General features: G+C 35.8%; 1 protein-coding gene and 1 long non-coding RNA gene across 3 annotated transcripts in view; one reads left to right on the top strand and one right to left on the bottom strand.

Annotated features, from left to right (window-relative positions):
- LOC119544146 overlaps positions 1-27,487 on the bottom strand; it is a 53,731-nt gene that overhangs the window by 13,404 nt on the left and 12,840 nt on the right. The window lies entirely within an intron of this gene.
- DUSP19 (dual specificity phosphatase 19) lies at positions 5,484-27,191 on the top strand. Of its 2 annotated transcripts, XM_037849311.1 has the most exons (5): positions 5,484-5,874; positions 11,569-11,615; positions 19,773-19,925; positions 22,137-22,272; positions 25,996-26,168. In XM_037849311.1, exons 1-5 carry the CDS (start codon positions 5,649-5,651, stop codon positions 26,019-26,021), a joined length of 588 nt encoding a protein of 195 aa, XP_037705239.1. In that variant the 5' UTR covers positions 5,484-5,648; the 3' UTR covers positions 26,022-26,168. The 2 variants fall into 2 exon arrangements, with proteins under 2 accessions (XP_037705239.1, XP_037705238.1); XM_037849310.1 differs by lacking the exon at positions 22,137-22,272 and having other exon boundaries at positions 25,996-27,191.

The raw sequence follows: 27,487 nt of genomic DNA on the forward strand, positions 1-27,487 counted from the left end.
TTCTTTTCATGTTTCACTAGCCCATAGTTTTTCCTGAAGGGCATTGTCCATTGCTGAACTTTCCCTAAACTGTCTCCTTTGAGATGTTCAGATTTTCTCATTCAACCATCACCTCTTTGTGAATGACCTCCACTCAACTCAAGTGTCCTGGCTTCACTCATTCATTCATCTATCCATGAAATATTTATTGAGTGCTTTAGTTAGTGGCAAGCACTAAGTAAATAAGTTTGGGCTCCCTAACACCCTATAAAACACAACTGCTAACCCTTGTAATATCAGTATCCCCAAATAGAAACTGTCAAATTATTTTTGATGATTTTCTTTCTTTAATCCCTATATTCTTTCTTTCAATAAACTCTCATTTATTTAAAAAAGTGTCTTTTGAGTCATCAGTTCTCCTTTCTTACGGGCTTCAAATAATCCAAGTTGTCATATCCCTTATACCTGGATCACTACCTCAGCTTTCTAATTGATCCTATTACTTATTTTCTTCACTCCCACAACGTTGCATCTCATCACCCCTAATATTCATAAACACTGCAAGTCCAAACATCTCCATTATACTGTGTAAATTTTATTCCCATCACTTGCACTTCTTTACAACCAGGAAGTTTTCCCACAAATGTAGACTACTTTCTATTTTCATGCTTTTGTTAATATTGCTTATTTTATTCTGTGATTTATTTTTTTCTGGGTTGATTTTTCCTCTCCAAGGGAATTACAAGTTCTTGGATATCAGGAGCCATTTTTGAGTTAAATTTTATCAATTCTAAATACACATTTTTTTCACATGTTTATCTTCTCTGAAATCAGGGATGCATTTTATAATCAACATGCCTTAAACATTGTATCACATTTTAATTAACAAGATTTCTGCTTTCATAGAGGTAGGTAAAATGATGGTATGTCTTTAATCACCAGTATCTTAGATTCAATGAAATGCTCCCCCCCTTTTTTTTTTATATCTTCATAGCACTTGATGGAGTATTAAGCTTTTAACAGACACTCTGTGAATGTTTATTGACTGATTTTGTATTCCTGGTTATATGATTTTGAAGTACAGAAGTGGTTGCAATAAAGATAATAGATATCTAATATGTCACAAATTTCAAACTTAAGCTTTAAGATTTTTTTTTTTTGATGGGGAAGTAGAAAAGGTGAAAAAGAATTAGATAACAATGTACAATCTCCTTTATTAATTTTTAAAAAAATGTATATCGCAAAGAATTGTATTCCAACCTTCTGAATTGTATTCTAAACTCCATTTCTCTGGGCTTTGAAAAGATCTCACTTGTTTTGGGTGATGTAAGATCCTTAATATCACTACAGATGTGCAAATGATTAATATTTTGGAAGGAAATGTAGAAGGCTTCTGCCTCTGTTTTTATTGCTTCTTTTTATATTATAATTATTAAGTGACTACAACTATGCCTGCATAATCAAAAGATATTGTGTAATCACAAATGCTCCAGTAACAAATTCATATAAGAGGTATTATTTCATAAAGGACATTTGCATTCAAATAGTTTTAATTGAACTAATTTTTTGAAAATGTTAAAAATCACACAGTGGGAGGAGGTACTGTAATCACAACAGTGGCTTAGTTTTCTTCTATATTCATTTCAGTCTGTGTCTGCATGTACTCAGTGAAATGCAGAATTGAAACTATTAACAGAGGCCAAAACCTGTAATGAAAAGTGGATTTTTAATGTATTTTTAAATGTTATTTACTCAAATAAGTAACATCTGAATTAATAAAAGTTACATATTCCAATGACATATTCTAAATGTAGTATTTCAGAGTGTGTGATGTAAGAGGATCTTGAAATCCAATAGACTTGGAACTAAATACAAGATCCATTGCTGTGAGCTCTAGTTACTTCTAGAAAGTGGGATTTTTGTGAAGATTAAAGAGAATATGTAGAAAATGGCCTAGCAGTACATGGTATAGCCACTCTAAATCTGCAGGAGAGAGTAATTATATGGGGAACACAGGAACTTATTGCAGGATATATGCACTTCACACTCTCCCATTTTTCCCCCAGACTGGGTGGTCTGAGGTGTTTCAAAATATGCCCCCTCTTACTGGATATGCTCTTGCAAGGATATGCAGCCTTTTACTGGACAATACTATACTAATCAGGTCCCAGCATTGGTAATGCCTCCCCCATGGGTGGAGGATTGCCCTCTCACTCTAGCCTGGGTCTCATAACCTTTTGCTTCTTTTTTCTCTTCTGCCAGCCCTCCAGGTTTGAGAGGGTGGTGTGTCTCCCAACCCCTCTACATCCAAGCCAGCTTTGTGAAAAGGAGTTTTGTCATTAAAGGACTGTTTGGGAAGCCATATAATGAAGAAAAATAAGCATTAGATTTTGAGTCAAGACATGGAGTCACTTTTTCTTAAGAGGAGTTTAAATGCTTGTTTTTATTTTTTTTTTTGTTTTCAATTATTGACTACATTTTAAAAATGATCCTTCTCTATGAAAATGGGATAATAATACTTCGGTGGGTTGTCATGAGGTTGAATCAGATAATGTTTGTACATTGCTGGGACATAGCATCTGTTTTTGTTGAGGAGAACTTTAAATCCAGTGTTAGTTCTCAGCCTTCATTTTACTTAATACTATCAGCAGAATGAGACACAGATGACCACATTGTCCTCCTTGAAGCTTTTTCTTTACTTGTGCACTCAGACCCTCTCTTTCTTTGCCTCCTCCCTCCTTGATATTTCCTTCTTATTCTCCTTTGTTAGATCCACCTCATCTTTCTGACTCTACATGAGGGTATGCACAGCATCTCTATTAACCCTCACTACCCCATCATTTCATTTAGTCCCATAGCTTTAAATGGCATCTTTAGTCTGATTACTCCAAAATTTACATCTCCACCAGAGACCTCTCCCCTGAACTTCAGATTCATATGCACAGCTGACCTTCTGACATCTCCACTTAGTTGACTAGTAGGTATGTCCCAAACTAAACTTTTTATCTCCCTATTATTTCTTTCTTGGTAAATAGCAAGTCTATACTTTTGTTGCTTGGGCTAAAAACCTTGAAATTATCCTCATCTCCTGTCTATCTCATACTCCACATTCAATATATTAATAAATTCTCTTGGCTCTCATATATAACTAGAATCTTTTTTTTTTTTTTTTTTTTTACCTTCTCTTCTGCTACCATACCAGCACAAACAAATGTCATCTTCACCTGGACCATTGCAGTAGTCTCCTAACAAGACTCCCTCTCCTCCCGTCAGCCTGAAGGACTCTTCTCCAGCATAACTAGTATCATGTCACTTGTCACAGATTGGGTTTCCTTGGAAGCAAACTCTGAGGTAGCTCTTAGTATGCAGGACTTTTTAAGGAATGCCATTTGGATAAACACTTGGAGAAGGGAGGAGAAGGAAGCAGGATTGGGCAGACATAGAAGTCAAGCTGTTAATGCAGGCCCAATGACAAACTCAACCAACCCCATGTTGGGCTCTAAATCTAGAAAGGTTCTTCAGAGTTGTCCCAAGTTGGGCTAAGAAGGCCAAACCCTTGTGTTCCTAAATTCATTAGTCATGGATGTGGGCTGTCCCTTGAGGGGTGTGACCTTAGGCAAGGCATCTCTCTGCAGCTGAGGCAATCCCTGAAGGAAATGATACTTTCAAACAGCACTCCTGGAAACAGAGACAACATACATTCATTGAAGGGGGATCTGGGAAACCCATCTTAGGGTCCACCACATTACTCCTCTACCCTGTCCCTCCAGTGGCTTCCCATCTCACTCAGAATAAAATCCAAAGTCCTTATCATTGCTCTCTGCCCTCATCTCCCACCATTCTCCTCCTCACTCAGTCACCTAAAGTCACAGTAGCCCCCCATCCCCTGCTGTTTCTGGGAATTCCCTACTTCTCAACCCCCCCCCCCCCCCCCCCCCCCCCCCCCCCCCCCCCCCCCCCCCCCCCCCGCGCACACACACAAATACAGTCTTGCCTCCACACTTGCTACTCCTTTCCCCTGGGAAGCTCTTCTCCAGATACCTACAGGCTGGCTCTTGCATTTCATTAGTCTCTGCTCAAATTTCACGTTATCAGACAAGCCCTCTCTCACCAGAGAATAGCATACTGTCTGTTCACTCCATTCCCTTTTTTCACTTAATTTTTCTTCTTAGCACTTATAATGACCTAACATGGTTATATATTTATTTGTTTCTTGTCTGTCCATCCACCTCCCCCAATGTGAATATAAGCTCTTTGAAAAAACGGACATTTGTTTTCATTCACTGCTATATTGCCAGTGTCTATAACAGTGCCTGGCACATACTGGATGTTCAATAAATTTTTGTTAACTACTATTGTTTCACAAGCAGAGCAGTAGTCTATAGTAATTAAGAGCTAAGGCACTGGTTGAAACAAACCTAAATTTTATTCATGGTTCTAAACTTATGAGCTGTGAAATGTAGGGTAAGTTATTTGACCTCCCTGCATCAGGGAGAATTTTGGTTTATTTTGATTTTGTGTCAGAAACTTTCAACAACAACAAAAATTTTAATATGTGGTATTGGAGAATAGGTTTTTCTCAGTGCAATGTCTTCACTTGCTATGTATTTACAGTAAAATTAAAATTGCATTTTATTTGACAAGGGCTAAGGAAAATTTCTATTCAAGGAATATGGTTATTGCTTTTGAGAAACAAAGGATATTTTTATAATCAGTATCATCAGTCTATAATTTACCCGTTTTGTAAATTGTTTTGTAAATATACAATTGATTTCCTCCACCTTCCTGTATGGAAAGACTTCCTACAACGCTTCCTATCAATAGATTGTATATTTACTGCACAAAGACCTCTTCAGCAGTTCTAAAGATGGTGAAGATGTAGAGGCAAGTCAGAAAATACTTCATTTTTAAGGCCTTGTCAGTCTGCATACAGAAACATAATAAACTTAAACGAAAAAATCCTAATAATTTTTTTTAGCAATTTCATTTAAATTGCTAACTCACAAACATACACAACGGTTTTATCTAATCAACGTTCTTCATGGCAGTAACAACAGAAACAGAAAGTGTGAAGGACACAGGAAGTGAAAAATAACTTTTAACTTCTGTTGTAGCTCCCTTCGATCAGCCTAAATGCAGGCGGGCAGGAAAGGCTCTGTGAGGTAGCAAGGTTTTCCCTGAGAGTCCGCCGGCCTAACTGACAGACCCGCTGGTAACGTTCGTGGCCACTAAATATGATACTGATCGAACACATCAAGAAAATCGCTGCTTTCAAAGAGCGAGGAAATTTCAGCCCTTTCTCCAGTTGGGTCTTAAATTTTACCATTCCGCTTATAATAAATAAAGCTAAAGTCAAACTGCAACAAAAAAACTCTCTAACCGATCCCTTGAACCCGTAGGAGAGAGGCACATTTTCGACTGACGGAAAGAGGAAACAGCATCCAATCGGCGCCCATTTCTCAATGGCCAATCAAATACTTCCTTATATTGCAGAGCTGGAAAAACTCAAGCTGGACCTTTCTATTTCCCCGCGGGTGGCTGCTGCAGTAACTTGAAGAGGAGAGCACCCATGGGACTGTATTTGTTACCTGAGCAATAAGAAACGAGCAGGTTAGCCTCTCTGTGCTTGCTAGATTTGCTTGTATTCGTTTCTAGCTATTGCTCATGTAATGCACTCCCTTAACCAGGAAATTAAAGCATTCTCCCGGAATAATCTCAGGAAGCAATGCACCAGGGTGACAACGCTAACTGGAAAGAAAATTATAGAAACATGGAAAGATGCCAGAATTCATGTTGTGGAAGAAGTAGAGCCGAACAGTGAGGGTGATTGTGGTTATGTGCAGGACCTTAGCTTGGACTTGCAAGTTGGCGTAATTAAGCCATGGTTGCTCCTGGGTGAGTATATGATTGCCAATAAGTCATTGCATCTTTTAAACCATATTTCTCACTCGTTTTTTACCCTGCTTTATAAAAGCCTGTATTATCGGCTGTCTTGCTGAAAAGTTGAAATGTTTCCTTTTTTGGATATGAACTTCCATTAATTAGCTAGAGACATTTGTGCCCCCATAATGAGAAGCATATATTTTAGTAGCACATGGCACCAGGTATTTGAATTTTAGTAAAGCTTTCTTCCTGTTTTTCTAACTTCTCTGGAGGATAACACATTGAAGTCATGTTTTTTGGATTATACAAAGTTATAGACTTTTTTTTTTTAATCAAATTAAAAGGAATGTTTTTAATAGGCAAAACTACAAGTGTAAAGGTTTAAAGTTATAGAAGAGTTAATACTTGAAATAAGGCTATGCTTGTTTTGCCTGCTCAGCTGTTACCATTTATATGGAATACAGGCCTTCTGAGTCCACATCCAATCATGGTGTCTATTTTTGCACTGGTAAGAGGAAGGCTTTTATAGCCATGACTCTGAGGATGTTAATTCTTGTATCATGGAAAATCCTTAGTCCCCATTAAGTTATGTAGTACATAAATAGCCAAAGAGGCAAGATTACAAGGGTGCAAAAACTTAAGTTGGCAAGAATATGGCATTGGGTTCTTAGAAAATTAGTCAACAGTATTTTGAGGTAGGTCTGAATTATTTTTAGTTTATAGGTAGAGAAATTAAGACTTGGAAAGATTAAATGACTTGTCAATATTTATGTAGTCAGCCAGTGGAGAACAGAAGGAGCACTTAACTGGAAGTCAGAAAAAGCCAGGTACTATGCTTAGTGCTTTACACACAACATCTCACTCCTTTTAAGAACCCTGTGAAGGAGGCATTGTCAGCTCCATTTTACAGATGATAACTGGGACTTTAAGATTGGTTAAGTGACTTGCACAAGGTAACACACCTAGTAAATGACAGAGCTGGGCATCAAGCCTAAGTCTACTTGATTCCTGGTCTCTGTCATACTAGACTGCCTCAGGTAGCCCAGGTTCTCAGCTCTGCCCTGCCTCTAACTTATTATAGGAGGAAGTTATTTCTCCTCTCTGGTCTTCCAAAAAGCCCTCTGTAAAGCTGAAGTAACAGTATTTGCCTGTCTTATAGGGTTATCCTGAGGTTGTGAACATTCTTTGAAACAAATCAGTTGTGGTATCCATATGAGATATTACTGCATTGTGTATTGTGTGAATTGTTAATAAGCTATCTTTAAATTCACCAAATGAAGGTTTCAACTAGTTTCTGCACCCCAGTAAAAATTCAGTGAGTCATTTTAGCTAATCCAGAGGGTTCATCCAGGTCTTGTTCTCTCCATACCTAGGAAAAAAATATGCCCAGGCACATTTTTCAGTTATTTGGCTTCCATTTTAGTAATAATAGTTTAAAATAATGATGGTAGTTTTGAGATATGTTCATCCTTTCAGAGTCTTCATGAACTTTATTTTTAAAATTAATTCTTTTTGCTTTATTAGAGAAGTTAGGGGTTTACAGAACAATGATGCATAAAATACAGGATTCCCATATACCACCTTATTTTTATTTTTTTTATGTAGATTTATTCAAAGAGAACCTACCAAGGGAGTGTTCTCACATTGGGGTTGGAATCTACCCCAGGATCTTGGGAAGGTCCTGAGAGGAACTTATAAAACTATTCCTCTCTGGACCAGGAAATGAGATATTTCCATCAGGCCCAACTTCCTGTTTTCTAAGAGATAGATGGACCATCTTCCTCCTTGTTACAAGTGTCTTAATCCTGAGGGCTCCATTACATTTAAAGTTTTTCTCCATGATTGATGCAAGGGCTGGATCTGATCAGACACAGTCTCTTCTCTAGGGAATGGGGATTGTTTTCAAGTAGTTTCTCAGAGCTCCCTCCACCTCTCAAAGCAACACAGTCCCTCCAGCACTGTATGCCCGCCATGATAACGTTTTTTTTTTTTTTTTTTTTTTTTTGATGGAGAGCTTTAAAAATGCAACCTCTCTTTTGCAGTTAGTTTATAAATTCAAACAAGTTACTGCATTTCAAAAATCTTACATAGGTCCTTGGACCATGTAACGGGTAGATAAAAAATCTTAGTAAATGAGCATTTTTGCTCTTAAGCTTTGCAAATTATATTTTTATAAAAAAATCACTAGGATTTTTCTTAACTCCAACTTGGTTTGTAAAAGTAGACATTCCCAATTATTTGGGTAGTTAAAAGGCACACTATTATCTGTTAGATCCATTCTGTTAAGTCCTCACTAGTGAAATTTCTAGATCTTTTGTTCAATTCCAGGTGAAAAGCTTGGGATCCTTTATGAGGTCATTAATAGAGGATTTCTGAAATCTAGGAAGGTCAGTGATTTTGAGAGGCAGACAAAACTTTATATTTGTATAGCTCTTTATTTTATAAAAATTCTTTCATAACTATTGTCACTTAATCTTATAATAATTCAAGCTCCTATTTCTATCCCTTTATGAATATTCACTCCTACTAATTTTCTCAAAACATTTCTCTTTTGAATACTGTTTATTGTCCTCTTCAGTAATGAAATGTCTTGCTGTTTTTGAGATGATGAAAATAGTGACTTGTTAATTAAGGCATGCTGTATCAGAATTTATATAGTATTTATTGTTTTCATAATGAGGATCTAAAAAAATAGAAACAGGATTCTAAAGATCTTAGGGTAGGCTGTATTTTATGATACATATTATGCTATGATTGCAAAACATTGAACTTGTTAGAAATCTCGACTCCAATAGCACTCAATTTATATTCTTTCTAAATGAGTTACCTCATCTGTAACATTTCTATGATAATCCTGTCTGATGAGTATTAGGTGGTTTATAACTTTCAATTAAAATATAACTAAATTGTTATTATTAGACATCCTTGTTTAGTTGTATTCATCACTTTTTAAAATTATTTTTTAAACATACAATAAAATAGACTTTTTTGATATTCAGTTCTGTGAATTTTTACACATGTATAGATTCATGTAACCACTGCCAAAATCATCAACTTCTTAAAACTAATATTTGTTTTTGATCTACATTAAGATAATTTAGAAAAAGGTAACATTTGACTTTTTCAAAACAAAGGTTTTAAAAAATGACAGATTGTCATATGATTTGTAGTGTTTATTTCTTTTAATGAAAGGTGTTTTTCTAATTAAAATTTAACTTAAGACTGCAACACAAAACATCCATTTAAAATAAGAGAGACACTGATGTTTATCTCTAGAATCTTGAGAAAATGAACTTGAACTTAATATTAACAAATATTATGTGCAAAATGAAAGCTGAATACCTGCAGTTCATTTGTATTGACTTAAATTGTTCCCACAGGCGATAAACATTCATGTAATTTTCTTAATGTTTGAAAAGGCAGAGCATGCAAGTGTCGTATCTTTTTTTGTCTCAAGTATACAAAATTTATATCAATTTATCCGTATTCTGGCTTTCAAAGTATGGTAGCCAGCACTGAAAAAGTATCTAACTATTCTGCATTTGGCATTTGTGTTGCTGCTGTGTTTTGTTTATGGAAATGATCAAAGCATCCTGCTCTGATAAATATTTGTAATAATGACAGTCTAGAGTTAAAAAAGAGTAAATATTTCATTTAAGTTGTGTTTCAGTTTTTTGTTATTGTAAGAAATAGGGAGAGTAGAGTTATTTAAAATATGATTTGCATTCGATTGTATTATATTAAACCACAAAATATCCATAAAACTATTTGAAACCATTTCCCCCCCCTCTCGGTTAAGACTTCCTACAGAAAACTTATCAATTTTTTTTTTTTTAATTTTAAAGTATTTCAAGAAGTATTATAGAAAATTACAGAGAATAAAATAATGGACATGTATGCACCATCCAGCTTTAAAAAAATGCTAATATTTTGATAGGCTAACTCTTAAGATGGATAAAGCTGGATGTGAGCCCAGGGAAGATTCTGGGAACTTGGTATTATCAAGAGAATACTGGCCAAACAGTATACTTGCTGGCCTTTTTATATGTATATGAATCCAGGAGCTTTTTGTGACCAATTACCTAAAATCATTTAATAGAAGCTCGCTGATTTCCCAGATAAGAAAAACACTTTTGTTGGAAATAGAAGCTAATTCAGGGAAGTATGATACTTGAAATCTTTAAATAATAAATGTCTTGATTTTCAATTGTGTAACCTGCTTTCTTTATTTTTTAACTTTTTATTTTGAAATAATTTCAAACTTACAGGACATTTGCAAAAATAATACAAAACCAATACAGAGAACTCCAGTAAAACTCCCTACCCAGATACCCAGATTTACCAACTTGTAATATTTTGCCACATTTGTTATATCAATCTCTTATCTATCTTTGTGTTTATTTTCTAAACATTTGAGCATATATCAAGCTCCTTGAATACTTGATACTGCCATGTATGTTTCCTAAGAACAATGATTTTCACTTATGTTACCTCATCAAGTACAATTACCAAGTTCAAGAAATTTAACATCAATATAAAACATACAGTCTATGGTCCCTTCTTTTCAACTGTCCCAATAATATCCTTTCAGGCATTTTCTCCTCCATTATTAGATCCAGTCCAGGATCATGTATTGCATTTAATTGTCATTGTCTCTTTCGTCTCTTTCTTTTTTTAAAATTGTGGAAACATATATACAAACATAAAATTTCCCACTGCAGACTGGAACTTGACATGTGGTCTGTGGGGCTGTTCATCCAAATCTCATTCCCTGAGGCTGGAAGAAATGGGGTAAGATAACAAGAGGCCATTCTCCTCAAAGTCTAGTTCTGGTCCTGGCCTGTGTGCCTATGGGAGGAAATGAGAGAGAGGTGGCTGGATGATAACCTGCTTTATTTTAACTAGTTGTTCCCCTGTATGAAATTGCTTATTAACTGGAGCCAGTTTCCAAGGTGGTAGATCTGGAAAGCCAACTTCGACAGGAAGAGACTATAAAAGGGCATCACTTTAATGGTACACGGAGTGTGGGAAGGACACTACAGACGACAGCATTTACAGGAAGCTACTGGTTGTTCCCAAACCAGGTGGCACTAGGTCACTTTGTAGGTGTCTGATTTTCTAATATCCTTTTATAAGTTACAGAAGAAACGTTTACTGTAGGAAATGGAAATGAGCAAAATGAAGAAAAAAATGACCTGTGTCCTCTCCTCCCAGAAATATTTCACTGTTATCATTTTGTTCTGTATCCCTCTGGTACATTTTTAAGCATACACACACACACACAATTTATTTTTTTGCAAAACATTCTACATCATTTATAATGATTGCATATATTTCACTACCTGATCATGCCATCATTTATTTAAACCAAGCCCTATTATTGCTTTGTTTTGTTTATTTGTTGTTTTGTATTACAAACAGTACTACAATGAAGATCCTTATGGCTAAATCTTTGCCACATCCATGACTTTTAGACAAATTCCTAAAAATGGGATTTCAGAGTAAAAGAGTATATTTAAGGTGAATATTTTTTGAGCGATATTTCCAAATTGCCTTCAGAATATTTGAACAGAGGTCCTCACAAGTTTTTTTTTTTTTTTTTTTTTTTAAATAAAGGAATAACTAAAAGAATTGTTGCAGAAATCTATATAGAAATTCAGGATGATTATTTTGCTTGTTCAAGATGGTGTGATTTATTTTTTATAGGGTCACAAGATGCTGCTCATGATCTGGATACACTAAAAAAGCACAAGGTAAAAACATGCTTCAAAACAAAACCACTAAAAGTGCTTTAAGTGTTTTATTTAAAACACTTATTTTATTTTTTTAGGAAAAACCATGTCAATCCATCTTTGGTACATTTCAGAGTTTAATTAGTAATATTTTGGTTATCATTTTAATAAGGTTGCAAAAATTATTGCGCCTAATTCAAATATTATTAATTTAAAAATTGTTCCCATATGCAGTGAACATTCATATAATTCTCTTGTTTGAAAAGGCAGAGCATGCAAGTTGCATTATTTTGCATCTAATTTTTTGGCATTATTGCAGCTAATTCAAAGTGGATTTATAATCCATCTTTCCAGTTTTATATTCTTCTTGGTTCTCTTTCCTCGTGAATTTGACTCAAAGGAACATCTTCTTGCTTTGTTGTGTAATTCCCCTATGTGAGATATACTTTTCATGTCTCTGCTTGCCAAAAACCTACTCATGCTTTGAGTCCCAACTTATATACTACTTGTTCTGGTTTGTTAATGCTGCCAGAATGCAAAATACCAGAAATAGATTGGCTTTTATAAAGGAGGTGTGCCAGTTTGAATGTATTATGTCCCCCCAAATGCCATTATCTTTGATGTAATCTTGTGTGGGCAGATGTTATCAGTGTTGATTAGATTGTAATTCTTTGAGTGTTTCTGTGGGAATGTGCCCCACCCAACTGTAGGTGATGACTCTGATGAGATATTCCCATGGAGGCATGGTCCCACCCATTCAGGGTGGGCCTTGATCAGTGGAGCCATATGAATGAGCTGACATAACAGAAGGAACTCAGTGCAGCTGAGAATGACATTTTGAAGAGGAGCTACAGCCAAGAGGGACACTTTGAAGAAAGCACAGGAGCTGCAGATGAGAGACAGTTTGAAGACAGCCGTTGAAAGCAGACTCTTGCTCCGGAGAAGCTGAGAGAGGACAAATATCCCAAGTGCAACTAAGAGTGACGTTTTTGAGGAACTGCAGCCTAGAGAGGAACGTCCTGGGAGAAAGCCATTTTGAAACCAGAACTTTGGAGCAGATGCCAGCCACGTGTCTTCCCAGCTAACAAAGGTTTTCTGGACACCATTGGCCATCCTCCAGTGAAAGTACCCAATTGCTGATGTGTTACCTTGGACACTTTATGGCCTTAAGACTGTAACTGTGTAATCAAATAACCCCCTTTTATAAAAGCTGATTCATCTCTGGTGTTTTGCATTCCAGCAGCATTAGCAAACTAGAACAGGAGGTTTATTTGGTTATACATTTACAGTCCTAAGGCCATAAAAGTGTCCAAACTAAGGCATCAACAAGAGGAAACCGTCACCGAAGAATGGCTGGTGGCATCCAGAACACCTCTGTCAGCTGGGAAGGCACATGGCTGGCATCTGCTGGTCCTTTGCTCCCAAGTTGTGTTTCAAAATGGTTTTCTCCAAAATGTCTCTAGGTGTCTGTCTTAGTTCCTCTCTCTCAGCAACTCTCTGTCCTTGCTTCTTTCTCCCAGGATGTTGCTCTCTAAGCATCTGGGAGTCCTATCTTAGCTTCTCCAGGGCAAACTCTGGGCTTCATCTCTTAGCTTAGCATCTACAAACATCCTTCTGTCCCCATCTCCAAGCATCTCTAAGCATCAGCAAACATCTGGATCTGTGTCGGCTCTAAGCTTCTCTCTTAAACACTCGAGTGAAATAATCAACACCCACCCTGAATGGGTGTATTCTACACCCCCTTGGAAATAATTCAATCAGAGCTGTCACCCACAGTTGAGTGGGTCACATCTCCATGGAAACATTCAATCAAAAGGTCACACCTTAAGACTAATAGGTCTGGCCCCACAAGATTGCATTAAAGAACATGGCTTTTCTGGGGGACACAATAGATCCAAACCAGCACACTATCTCTTCCCTAATGCCATTTCTCATACTCTTCCCCACACAACTGCAATGATTTTTTACTTCTGATTTTAATATTTTCTCAAAAAATTTTTAAACATCGACTGTTTTGTCAAGCACTATTTCAGGTCTTGGGATTGCTGTGGCTTGAGGAAAGCAAAAGGTTCCTGTTCATAGGAAATTTATAGTCAGGGAGGGTGAGGAATAAATAGGGATAAGAGAAGAGACAAATAAATAATCAGCTTTGTACAGTGTGCTGGATGCTTTGGTAGAGAAGTGCATGGTGCTACAGGAGTGCATCGATGATGCCCCTCACCCTTGTTTGTTGTTCAATTTGTTTTGTTTGGGGTTGGGGATAGGAAGGTCAGGAAAGCTTCCTGGAAGCTTGATGTTTAAGTTGAGTCCTGAAGAGAGTGGCAAGGGAGCAGATGGAAATGTGTTCAGACAGTAGAAATGGTATGTGCAAAGACCCAGAGGGACGGAAAAGCAGTTCAGTACAACTGGCATAGAGAGTGTAGGAAAGAAGGGTAGCAAGAGACAAGAACAGAGAGGTAAGCATGGCGCAGATCATGAAAGGCCATGTCAGCCATAGTAAGTTGTTTGGACTGGATCCAAAAGGCAGTGGGAAGCCCTCAAAAAGTCTTACCTGAGGAAGTGATAGGAAAAATTTTGCATTTTGGGAAGAGGTAGTGTGGAAAAGAGATTGGAGGGCTGCTCAAGCTAGAGATGAGGAGACCAGATATGAGGCTATTGCAGTGATCTAAGAAAAAGATGATGGTGGCTTAGATTGGGATGCAGTGGAGTAGTGGATAGATTTAAGGGTTTTTTTGGGAAGGTAGAATTCTCACAATTTAGTGACAGATTGACTATAGGGCAGGGTATGAGGTGACGTTGAGGAGAAGGGAGGAAATAAGGTGATACTTAACTTTCTTAGATAACTAAATAAGGTTGTACCATCCCCTGTGATAGTGAACAAAGTAGAGAGGAGCAAGTTTTGGAGGGAAAACAGTAAACTCAGTTTGGGACATTTTGAATTTAGGGTGCCCTGGCCATCTAGATACAGTTATCTGATAGACAGTGTGGATATGCAGTCTGAAATTCAGAAGAGGTAAAAATATAGATTTAGGAATCATCAGCATATATGGTAATTGAAATCACTGGAGTACATGAAATCACCTTGGAAAAGGATGTGAGGTGAGCAGAGAATAGGGTCTAAAACAGAAGCCTGAGTAAAACCAACTTAGAAGGAATGATCAGAAGAAGAAGAACCTGCAGTGGTTTGGGAAGGAGGAACCAAAAGAAGTTGTAAGAAAGTCAGAATGGTATGATGGTGTGGAAGCCAAAGAAACAGTGTTTCAAGGAGGAGAGAATTAGCAGTGTCAGTTATGGCCAAAATTTTAAGTACAATGGAACTAAATTTTATCCATTGGACTTGGGGACAACAAGGTGTTGGTGATCTTGGGAGGAACATTTTCCTTTAAGTTGGAGACCACAGCAAGATCGCAAAGGATTGGGAAGTTGGAGGACAATGAAGAGGCGATGGCAGCAATAAAAGATGGGTAGGAGAATGGGAAGAGACATAGGTGATGTTGAGGTCAAGGGAGGAAGATGGGAGAGTCTTGAACATGTTTTAAGGCTGATGATATAGGGAGGGGAACTGGAGATACAGGAGAGCAAGAGCAATGGCCAGAGGGAGGTGCAAACAAAGTAGGAAGCAGTGTAATCCTGGGTGTGGATACTGGAATGAGCCTTTTAAAGGATGCAGGAGCACATTATCCATTGTGGTAAGAAGGTAGGAGGGAAGAGTTGTGTATGTGTAGGCAAGGTTGTTAGACTTGATGGTAAGATGTGCAGGTTCTAATGTGGTAGCTTTGCTCTTTACTGTGAAGTAGTAAATGAGGTCATTTGTTGGGAATATGAAACAGGAGGTAGACTTGAAAACTTTCAGGAGAGTAGAGAAGGTTTGAAAGCTGATATGGAGAATGAGGGAGGGAGTTTACTAGGGAAATACAGTTGCTAGACATTGCTGAGGGTTTAAGAGAGTTTGGCTAATGATAGCGTGATCTGCAAAACTGTGTGGCTTTTTGCCAGCAATGCTTTGCAGCCTGTGTATAAAGTGAGATATTACCATACAGGAGCAGGGGAGCTTTTGACGTGGTGGACCATGAAATATAAACTGAATAGAAATGGAAGTGAAGACAAGAGAGGGCTGATAGACAAGAAGAAAATAGAAAGATCTAGGAATTGGTGGTTCTTGTGAGGTCAAAGAAGAGGTGTATTGGGAGTACTGAGTGAGAGGACTGGAAGGATAAGAGGTTGTGGTCAAGAAGAGGGATGCCTGAATTAATGGTATCATAGCTGGAACAGTTACAGGTGATGGCCTTAAAGGAGGGTGATCGAAGTGGAGTGGTGACGAAGGTCATTGAGGATGAGGTGATCAGGGATCTGATAAACCCAAATGGAAATCAACATCACACAGGATAATGTTATGCTTTGGGGTTCAAAAGCAAACTGAGGTCAGGTGCTTAAGGGACAGAGGGGGTAGAAGATGGAATAATCAGTTTGTATAAGCTTCAAAGAGCAAGTATTTTTGATAAAGAAGTAACTCAGAAGGGGTAGGGGGTAATCAAAAAGACTGCAACCCTGCCTTCCACCCATGAGGTAAATGGGATTTATAAGAATGAGGAGTCTTCACTTGAAGATATTTGGTGTGATAGTATAACATTTTGGACCTCACATTTATCTATTCAGAAAATATTAAGCACCTACTTTGTGCAAGATCCTTTTCTAGGTGTGGGAGATCATAGACATGAATGAGCAGTAAAATCCCTACTTTTAAAATACTTTTGGATGAGAATATGTTCTCTAAAAGAATCGAAACAAGGCAATGAGAGGAGGGACAGAGGACAACACAAGACTGGCTAGGCTTTTCCAAAGGTATGACATTCAACTTAAACCCTATGGCCAAGTTAGCCATCCTTAGATCAGGGGAAGTCATTTTAGGCAGAGAGAATAGCTCAAGTGCAAAGGCTCTCAGCAGGGAATGAGTTCAGTCATCTGTTTCTCCCTTCTCGTCTCATAACTCTTTGTTCTTCTCCTACTGCTCTTAATACCTTCCACCTTATATATATATTTTAATTAACTCAATTTTATTGAGATATATTCACCTTATATTTTTACAATATTTTCCTCTCTTCTGTTATTTAGCACACTTCTAGAGAATAGGGCCCCGGTCACATTTACCTTTGTCACTGATGGCCCTACATGAAACAGAACTAAGTAAAATTCTGGTTTGCTTACATGGGGTTTAGCATGTGCAACTCTATCTTGGGACCACATGCATTGTTTATAACAGAGGCAAACAATTTTATGTGATAACACTGGCAATAAATTCAGCAATAGGAAATAACTGCTAACCAGTTAACTAGTTCGGTGTTTTTCCTTGTCATCTGAGAACTTTCATGTATAAACTGGGCTATCCTTGCTTTATTATGGTAATGACTTCCTGACAATAAAAACTAAGGGCTTTGAATTGTGTAAAGATGTATGAGAATTACTGTATTTCCTAACAGGTACCCTTTTCAACTGGTATTTTAAATAAGTAGAACAAATTTTAAAGTCTTATACTAATAAATGAATATTTCTCAGCATAAAAATGGCAAATAGTAAAACTGATAATTTTGTTCATTCAGTGGTGTTTTTATCATCTATCTCCCCTCTTATGATGCATTAGTCCAAATTCTGTTTCATCCTGGTGATGTGAACCAAGTGGCTGTTTAAAAGATCCTACTATCTCTATACACAGTGACCCTGTTAGATACTGGGAGGAGGTAAGGCTGACCGAGCAGCTGAATAGAAGATTTCTAGAAAAATTTAAGATGCTGCAAAACACAACTAGTAATTTCAGTGCATGGCACACTTCAAAGTAATATTTTAGCATTTAGGGAAATTAGCTGTAACTTGTGGAAATTCTCTGTTGTGGAGGACTGTTTTCAGGAATTTCTGTAGAAATTTCATTTTAACATTTAGATACAGTAATAAGGGTGGCTTCATTAATAAAGTGCTCATTGAATGCCTGGTTTATACACAATAAAACAGTATGGAGGATAGAAAACTAAATGTAACATATAAAATGTTCCAAGTTATTTATGGTAGCATTGTAAATAATAGCAAATTATTGAAAACAACATTTGTCCATCAATAGGGAACTGGTTAAGTAAACAATAGTACACATACTACACAGAATACTATATACCTGTAAAAAAGAATACAATAAACCCTCTATACACAGATATGAAAAGATCTCCAGGGTGTATTTAAATGAGGAAAAACACACACAACTTACTGACTTTGTGTAAGAAAGGGAGTAAAAAAAATATTTGGCATAAAGACACTATACAGGGATACACAAGAAACCAATAATGTTTACCATTAGGATGGAGGATAATGGAGTAGATAGGGACAGGGTGGGAGGAAGACTTCTTAATGTTTCCTTTTTATAATGCTTTAATATTTGTACCAGTTCAAAAAATAAAAGTTTATTAAAAATGGAAAGAATAATGCCTGAAAGTAAGGATTATGTGAGAGAACCTGTGTGCCTGGCACATACTAAATGCTCAGTAAAGGGACTTTTTGTATTATCCCTATTATGAAGGGCACCTGAACATCAACCATTGCTAAGGCCTCTGAGACTAAATTTTCAAAAGTATGCTTTATTACAAGAAGCGTTTAGGCTGGTCTCCCAGCACCAACACCACTTGTGGCTTGGTACAATTCTTTTCCAATTCGTTCTGGACCATTCAATCAATGTACATATAAATTGCATTCCCAAACAGCTGAACTACCCAGGCATTGGATGGTTTAATAATCCCCAGTATTTGTAAAGCACTTTTTCCTTCCAACACGTTTTCCCAAAATTCTCATTTAGTCTTCTCCAGAATCCTGTGATATACAGGGAAGATATATGGGGCATGAATATGTATAAAATTTCTGTAAGTGATAAGACCTCATTCCTGACCTTTGGAATGTGGAATATAGTTGTGAAGACAAGGTAAATGCATATCATATATACTATAAAACATTGTAAGATACTTAGTTAAGGGTATAACCTGGGCAAGGAAAGAGAATTTGCTATAATGATAAGGGGGGATCCCTGGACAGGGAGTGTGGTAAGGCCTCATTAAGGACTGGAGCTAGAGACGGGAAGGCCAACCACTCTCTCCCACTGGCGCCCTGGCTTCTCTCTGCACATCTACTCCATTTTTTCCCACTTGGAAGCAGAAATTTTTCAGTTTTTGTGAGCACACAATTTAAAATGGCTTCCCTTTGCCTCCCAAGTTTGTACATCATTTAAACCTTGTTTTAAAATCCCCAAAGATAATCTGACCAGCCTAGTTTAAGTCTGGTGTCCATCCATATCCATTCAGCTATGCAGGGGGATAGAGTGGGGCACTGCTAGAGCCCTACATCTGAGAATGGTGGGGGTATCTCTCAGAGAAGCTGGGCTGGACAAATGTTTGAAATAAGTAAAATATGTGTGAAAATACATGAAAGCACTGAGGTTAGGAAAACCTAAGAACCATACTAAGAGTTGAGAATACAGGAAGAAGCATTGTCATGACAGGAAACATTAACTCATTTTTCTGATCTGTTTAGCCTTTGGATTCTCTTAATGGACTTTGCACATGGCTCATTGTCATACTTGGTGGACTCTAGAAAAGGGGCTGCAATGTACCGATGAGTGGGAGGTTGCTTATGTGGCATGATTTGAGGACTGTTGGAAGTCTTTCATGACCATCCTCCCAAAGGATTTCAATCAGACTAATTCATGAGAATCTCTGGGTTTAAAGCCCTGGCATTGATATTTTAAAAAATAACTTCTACTAAAGTTTTTGTGTGGACATTCATTGATTTATTCAACAAATATTTTAAGCTCTGTCTGTGCTAAGCTCTCTGCTCATTCACTGCTTCCTTGTAATGGTGAGTAGCCAAACATGACCCCTAACAACAATGCTAGTATAGTGAGGGGAGTGGGGGACAAATAATGTTTAAGTGGCAAGGGCTATAAGGATAAGTATATGATGCTATTAAAGTATATAGGAGTGCAACTTAGTCTGCTAAGGGATGGGACAGTCAGAGAAGTTTTACTAGAGGAAGTATTCAAGTGGGTCATGCTTAAATTTTTATTATTCTTGATACAGATATCAACATTACAGTCTCTTTTTAGAGAACCAATTCTTGTGGGCTTAAAAATTTTTTCCCCCTTTCTTTAAGGTGACTCATATTCTCAATGTCGCATATGGAGTTGAAAATGCTTTCCTCAGTGATTTTACATATAAGAGTATTTCTATATTGGATGTGCCAGACACCAATATCCTATCTTATTTTCCAGAATGTTTTGAATTTATTGAACAAGCAAAAATGAAGGTAAGTTTTATTTTGATCACAGTTCTTCAAAAGCTGAAATTTAAATTATGGGTCTATTACCCTATCTATATTCTTTTTGAAATGAATTTCTAAAGAACCATTATGACATTTCTTCTCCAACATTATTTTATTCATTCCCTACAATTATTTAGCTTTTCTATTGCTCTTTTTCCAATGAGAGATTTACTTTTAATGTTAATTCAGTTATACATGTTACTTTCCTTTACTGAGAAATGTTAGGAGGTAAACTTTTCCACTTACTGAATTTTCCTGTGTAAATACATGGTTGGATTTTTTTTTACATTTTATAACCAACTGCCCTCTGACCTATTTGCAAGATAATCAGGGGGACTATGAGATAGAAACTGCTGTAGTTCTGTTAATATACAGGATTAATATGCATTCATTTTAGTGGCTGAAGTAGGGATTGTGAAGCTATGCGTTTTTAATTATAGAATTTTAAGGCACTGAAGTACTAAACTTGTATTGCTTTTACTGATATTATATGAAAATGCTAATCAGAAGCTGTCCATTGGTTCTCTGACTTTAGAAGACCAACAGAGAATATAACACTTCAATCATGGTATTGGATCCAAGTCAACACTTGGACAGTAAGGCTCCTAGGTTGGCTCTTGTCAATAATTATAGCTTTACATTGAATTATATATGTAAATGTGGTAGAAAGGGGAAATTTTAAGTCATACATATGTTACCAGAATAAAAATTAGAGGATAAAACATAGGACTGTACAACACAGTGAACCCTAGTGTAAACGATGGACTATAGTTAATAGTACAACTATAAAAATGTTCTTTCATGAATTATAACAAATGTACCACACTAATGCAAGGTGTTAATAATAGGGTGATATGTTGGGAAAAAGTATACCTAATGTAAACTGTGGACTATAGTTAATAGTACAATTTTAATATTCTTTCATTGATTGTAACAAAGGTACACATGCTAAGCCAAGTGTTAAGAATAGGGTTGTATATGGGACTGCTGTATTTTTTTTACATAATTTTTCTGTAAACCTACAACTTCTCTAATTAAAAAAAATTTTAAAAAGAAGTTAAAAAATAAAAAAAGTTGAAAAACAGTTTCAAATGACATCTTTAGTTAATATATAATTTTTATAAAAAGTTGTGAGATAAATAAATGCAAAAGTGCTTACAGTGAGAATTAGTAATTTTCCTGGGGCACCTAACAGACAATATCAGGAGAATCCAGTTTAACTGAATTCTGTCTTAATAGTTTCCCTCCTACCCTTCCTGCTTTTTCTCTATCTCCCACTCTTCCTTCCTTCTTTCCATTCAGTAGTATTAATTGAGTGCCTTATTACCCAGCACTGTTCTGGGTGCTTTTCTGCTAGATTCCTGGAAAATACAAAACAGTTCGACCCTACTGTTCATCAGCTTTATTCAATAGCAGATATTTGGATGGAAGCAAAAGAAGAGATTTTCAAATTCAAAGCCTAATATTGCCCACTCTTTTCTCTTGTGAAAATTGTTGTAGGCTCTAGCTTGCATCATTCCAGTGTGCTAGTTAATAGTGTTAAAAATAAAAATATTAAAAAAAAAATAAAAATATTAGTGTTTCTGTATTAGCTGTTTCTCTAAGGAGTTGTAGAATATGCCTTAAGTGATAAAAGCATAGGCATCATCCACATTCATATTAATATTAGAAGATATGTATATGTTGCAAGTAAAAGTTGGAGTGGCTAATACTGTCTAGAAAAAAAAAAGCAAGAAATTGAGTATTCTGATAGACTGGGTTTTTAAAAATTTGTTTTTAAATTAAAAATCTGCCTTAATTCTGTCCAAAAGTTAATTAAAATGTGTCTTGCTTAGCTTCCCTAAAAAACAGAGCCTGAGGCAAGGATTAAGAGCTGATGCTTAATTCAAGAGGTAAAATCTCTAGGCAGTGAGAATGACAGGAAAGGGAAGTGATTCAGGGAAGGATGAGAAGCAATGCAAGGTAATATATTTACTCTGCTGAGCACAACTTCACAACGAGCTGACTGAAAAACAGTTGCTCACTCAGCAGGTACACCTACATCTCCAGACAGGCGGTATGGAGAAACTGCACTTCGATACAGACTTTGGGAGGGAGGAAAGAGAATTTGCCCAGCTGGCTCTCTGTCAGCTCCTGCTTCGCATTCATCAGTCTGCCCATAGGTAGACAACTAAACCTGTACTTCCACTCCTTCAGCAGCCACTTGGAAGCCAGATTCAATGCCCTGTCATGTGGCTTTTCATCCAAATTCAGAAGCAGCAAGAGAAACACGAATTCAGGGTGTGCCTGTCTACACAGTGGCTGCCATGGGGGATGAACCAGCTCTTCCCAGGCAAGCAAAACTGAATGGGCCTGAGGGAGTCTGTTGGCCAGGGGTTTTGGCTGAGGTGGGGCAAACTGAGGGTCCACGAGATGATGGCCCCAAGAGAATCTGGGTACATAAGATGTATCTGATACAAGGTGTATTCCAGAAAATGTTCTAATTTCTCAAGCCTTATGACTTATACTGGTATCCTAAACTCAGCCAATACTTCCTTACACTGAAAATGCTTTATTATTTAGGTGAATTCATATTACGTTTTAACAATAGAATCCTTGAATTGTCTTCATTGATTTTTCTAGGTCTCCTCATGACTTTGTCGATTTTAAATACAAGTATTCTTAATTCTCAATTACTCAGTGAATTGCTTATTTCAAAACTACCTTTCTAGGCTCAGCTTGTCTTTAACTCTTTACATGTAGCTGTCAAAGGGAGTATCTTCCATTTTCCCATGAATTTCCTCCTTTCCCTTCTGTACCTGTAAAACCCTATTTGTTTGCTTTTTTTTTTTGCCCTTCTACTATCTCTGCTTCATACATCATTTTGTCACGTTTATATCTAAAAGGATGGAAATACACAGGAGAGGGATTAGTGTTGGTAACCTCTATAGCCTCAGGAGCTCTTTTAGGAACTAAAATTTATTTGGTCTTTCTCTTTATGGGAAAAATGTTTTGTTTTTTAGTATGAAAACAAGTATTTAATATTCCATGTGTATTTTATTATTTTTATTTTGTAAGATGTGGTTTTAAAAATATTATGTAAGTAATCCATGTTCATTGTAGAAAAATTGGAAAACATAGAAAAATAAAAATTAAGCACTCCTACTCCCACCACTTAGATATAACCATCATTATTATTTTGATATATTTTTCTAGACCTTTATTATTTATTCATCTCACTTATTTGTGTTATATATTAAAATGAATATATATTTAAAATTAAAATGGTATCATATATAATTCATACTCTTGTAGCCTGAATTTCATACTGAGTAATATCAAATAATTTTTAATTTCTGCATAGTATTCTGGTAATTGGACATTCTATAATTTATATATATAATTCTCTATTATGAGACTTGTAACCTTTTCCAATTTTTTGTTGTAAGTAAATGTTCATTAGAGGAATATTATGAGTCTAAATAAATTCCTAAATTCACTAAGTTTTCAGATGTTTCTCCCAGTTTCCTTCAAAACATGTTACTGTCCACTGTTTTTTGTCGTGTTAATATTATGTTAGTGCGAATAATCATGAGTCGACTGTTCTGAGCTGTGCTACATAAAATATATTCCAATTTGCTACCAGTCCTCAGTGAGATAAGGAGCTTGCACCTGAATAGAAATCAAGATATTGTTTATTCATTGTGAGATTATGGCTATGAAAAACAGAACAAAACAATGCTAGCTGAGCTAAACAATATATCTAGTAACGTAACTGATTTTTATCCCATCACAAGCTCCTTATATTGTCATGGACTGTTATCAAGCAGCTTGCAGATCATGTTATACTTAGGTTTTATTGGGAAATTATGTGTAAGGAAGAAGACCTGAAGTTGGTTCAATATGTCTACAAATATTAATTGCTTATTCTGGGAAAATGGGAGGGACACACATTGCTGTGCTCATGGAGTTTGCAATCTAGTTGAAAAACTATTTATACTAGCACAAGGACAAAGAAAACTATAAAATGGAAACACTACAGTAAAATTACCATCTATCCATAGCAAAATGATGACTTGAATTTTTGAGAGAATACTTTCCTTTCAAAAATGCAGAACAAAATTAATTTATTCACTTAGCAAACATTTTTGGAATACTTAACCATGTGTCACACATTGCACTAAGTCCTTGGCATACAAAGTTGACTAAGACCTTTTTCCTGTCCTCATCTCACTTGAGTCAGTATTCTTAGAAGCCAGAGTTAACCAGACCAAGAAGAGTAGAAAAAGTCCTCTTGGCAGAGGACAGCAGCAAGTGCAAAGGAAAATATTGCTTTATAAATGATTTAACTGTAACTGTTTTGAGGACTGGAAAGGGGATATAAAGCCAATAATTTCTCTGCAAATACTTTCAAGGACTTTGTTGTACATAAGGAATAATAAGAAAGTAGAAAGGTAAATTCAAAGGCCATAGAAAAGCAGCTGTTACATATGTAAAGTAGGAAGAGAGAAGAAAATAAGACTAGGATTTTGAACATTAGCTGACATGGGATTCACTGTGTATAAGATGGAAAATAAAGCTAGTTTTATTCTCAAAGGCATATGTGTGGATTATAAAATAGATATTATTACTATGTAGTTAAGAAATATACATGATGTTGAAGTTTAACTTCTTACTGCAAGCTTCTTTGGAATGTCTTCTGAATTTGTTTTGAGTTAAGAAGTTCATTAATAGTTTTCATCAGTTACTGTAATGTAGTTTTTAAATGTCATGTCTCATAAAACAAGATCTTGTTTTATGATCATGTGTCATAAAACAAGTGAGAAAAGTTCCATATATATATAGTGAATATTTTTGCTTTGCTTTTTCTTGCAGAGAAACAGTTAAATTTCAGAAGTGAGTAATGAGTATCTATAAAAATAATTAAAATTTGTTTTAATATGAGGATTTTCAAAATATTAACTAATTTTGTTGTTGATCATTTGGCGTTCTTGAAAAGACGCATTTGCAAATTTTTTACAGTAGACCTAGGACAGGAATTTTTGCAACAGATTTATTAATCTGGGATAACTGCCTTCCAAAAGTAAAATGAACCAACAAATCATAGCCATAGTACTGTTAATGTATGCACTGGGTAGAGGGTTTTCAGTAGTACCTTTTTTATTTTCCTTCCCCTGTTCCCACTTCTCCTTTGTGTTGTACCAAAGGAAGAATCAGGTAATGAGGTTAACTAAAAGGTCTAATTCTGTAGGGTATGCTTAGTAGTCACTACATTTCATTTAGATCATTAACATTTTAAAAGGCTGAGATAGGCCAACCTCTATCAACACTGTTACATCAGATCGATTGCATTCATTATTAATGCAGTATTGCCTCCATCATCTTTGGTCTTGCACTGTGTCCTGTTTCACTTGTAAAGTATCATTTGCAAGTTACCTGAAACGTTTTTCAGTTATTGACCTCATCCTGGTGTCTCATTACCTTTTCCACTTCACATTGTTATGAGCTATTTGTGTTATTTTGTTACAATGTAAGTCATTTTCCTCCAGAACAAAATCTAGTAAGTCATTTTCCTCCAGAACAAAATCTAGCCAGGGGTAGACTTTTCCTAGCTGATCATTTTACACATAGATTTTAAAGCCAGTGATACTTGTTTCTTTATCGGAACACTGTATGTACCTGCAATGTCTCTGGCTTTCTATTTAGATTATAATTATGGTTTTATTTACATTTCCACATATGTTCTCTGATTTTCCCTTTTATTTATATACATGTCGCTACTACGTTACTAGGGTTTTATGTGTACTTTACTGCACAAGAACTGCAGTTTACTAAAAGATACTGTTTCATAATTCCAAACTCATCATGACAGCATTTCAATCCTTAGGGAGAAAGAAAGAGGGAGGTTGACTGATTTTTTATTCATTCCTTGCAATGAATTGTATTTTGATAATTTAAGGAGCTATTTGATGAATATTTTTATTTTATAATTTTAAGAAGTATGGTTTAATACTATTGATTTAATAAGCCTTTCTCAAATGAATAGTGAAGATTTATATATATGATTTTGTTGTAGGACGGAGTGGTTCTTGTTCATTGTAATGCAGGAATTTCCAGGGCTGCTGCAGTTGTAATTGGCTTCCTGATGAATTCTGAAGAAATCTCATTTAACAGTGCTCACTCTTTGGTGAAAAATGCAAGGCCTTCCATATGTCCAAATGCTGGCTTCATGGAGCAGCTTCGTGCATATCAACAGAGCAAAGAAAGTAAAAAGTGTGACAAAATACAGGAATTAAAAGGCGACAGCAGTTCATGAGCTTCATTCTAGCAGATGAAGGACAACTGCAATTTTTGAATTGGCCTCTATACTTACCTTTTCCCTTATTTGGAAAGTAAACTAGTAAAAACTTCTCCTTTTTCAAGTGGAAAAGGAGGTCATTTTGAGTGTCTTGAGTTAGTATGTAAATGAATTTTTGAATTATATTACTTTTTCTTTATATTATACTTAGTGATTAAATGCTTCTTTGAATTGTTAAGGGAAAATAATAATGTATTACCAATCAGTGATTTCAGTAGAAGAAAAAAGTTTAGATTTAGATTCTGTGTTAGAGCATGGGAAGAATAAATTAGTGTATGAAGCCTTTTAGTATTTTTTCTATTCCAGCAACTGTTTTTATGAAAGAAAAAAATCTGAAGTGCTACTTGATTTACTATTTTAGAGGGAGGTAAATTTCTTTGCAAAGAATCTTTTTAGGATTAAAAATGAATAACATAAACCTCACCAAAGAGATAATGATATTCTGAAGTTTTCCACTATATTTATATTGTGGTTATAATATTCACAAAATTTTTATATCCTCTTGTGAAAACTTACTTTTCATTTTTTAATTTAATTGTGTCTCCTGCATCCCCCCACCCCCCAACTTTTAAAAATGTATATATAGATGCTCTCTCTTACATTATTGTGAGTTTATAGTTCTTGTGAGATTAGGTTATCTAGTCTCTGACTTTGTGTGCTTCTGTTCCTTACATCCTGCTTTTGGGTATGATGTCATAATGTTTGGTCTCCTTGGATATGTGGGAAAATATTTCATTCTGAAAGATCATTTTTTTAGAAATGATTTGTTGAATCAAATAAAGTGATTGGTTTTCTGTTTCAATACTCTTCTCTACTAGAGAACATTTTTTTTTAGGGAAAAAAGTTATAATTTCATCAGAAATTTAAAATAAGATGTTTGGAGACCTAATATCATTTATAATTCCATTTCTGGCCAGAGGTTTTGATTTTTTTTTTTTTTTTTTGCTTTAATTTTGTCTCTATATTGGCAAGACTAAACTCTCCATTATAAATTTGCTTAAAGATAAGTTTTGAATTCTTCAAAAAAAAGAGTATTTTAAAAATTAATTATAGTATCTGAGAGATAGAATTTATTTAGTAGTTTTCAAATAGTCTTTCACAACTTAGAAAATATCATTGCATTTAGATTTTGTTTAAGAATCTTGAGCTCTCCTTACATACACATCATATAGAGCAAGCATATTCCTATACATAGGTTGTAAGTGCACAT

Source organism: Choloepus didactylus, chromosome 9 (genome assembly GCF_015220235.1).
Source record: "Choloepus didactylus isolate mChoDid1 chromosome 9, mChoDid1.pri, whole genome shotgun sequence".
Lineage (NCBI taxonomy): Eukaryota > Metazoa > Chordata > Mammalia > Pilosa > Megalonychidae > Choloepus > Choloepus didactylus.

What these genes read in the sequence shown, in the direction of transcription:
- DUSP19 (XM_037849310.1), top strand. Translation starts at nt 5,649, where the DNA reads ATGCACTCCCTTAACCAGGAAATTAAAGCATTCTCCCGGAATAATCTC. An exon ending in TAAGCCATGGTTGCTCCTGG is followed by an intron (nt 5,875 to 11,568) that starts GTGAGTATATGA and finishes TATTTTTTATAG; the next exon opens with GGTCACAAGATGCTGCTCAT. An exon ending in ATACACTAAAAAAGCACAAG is followed by an intron (nt 11,616 to 19,772) that starts GTAAAAACATGC and finishes CCTTTCTTTAAG; the next exon opens with GTGACTCATATTCTCAATGT.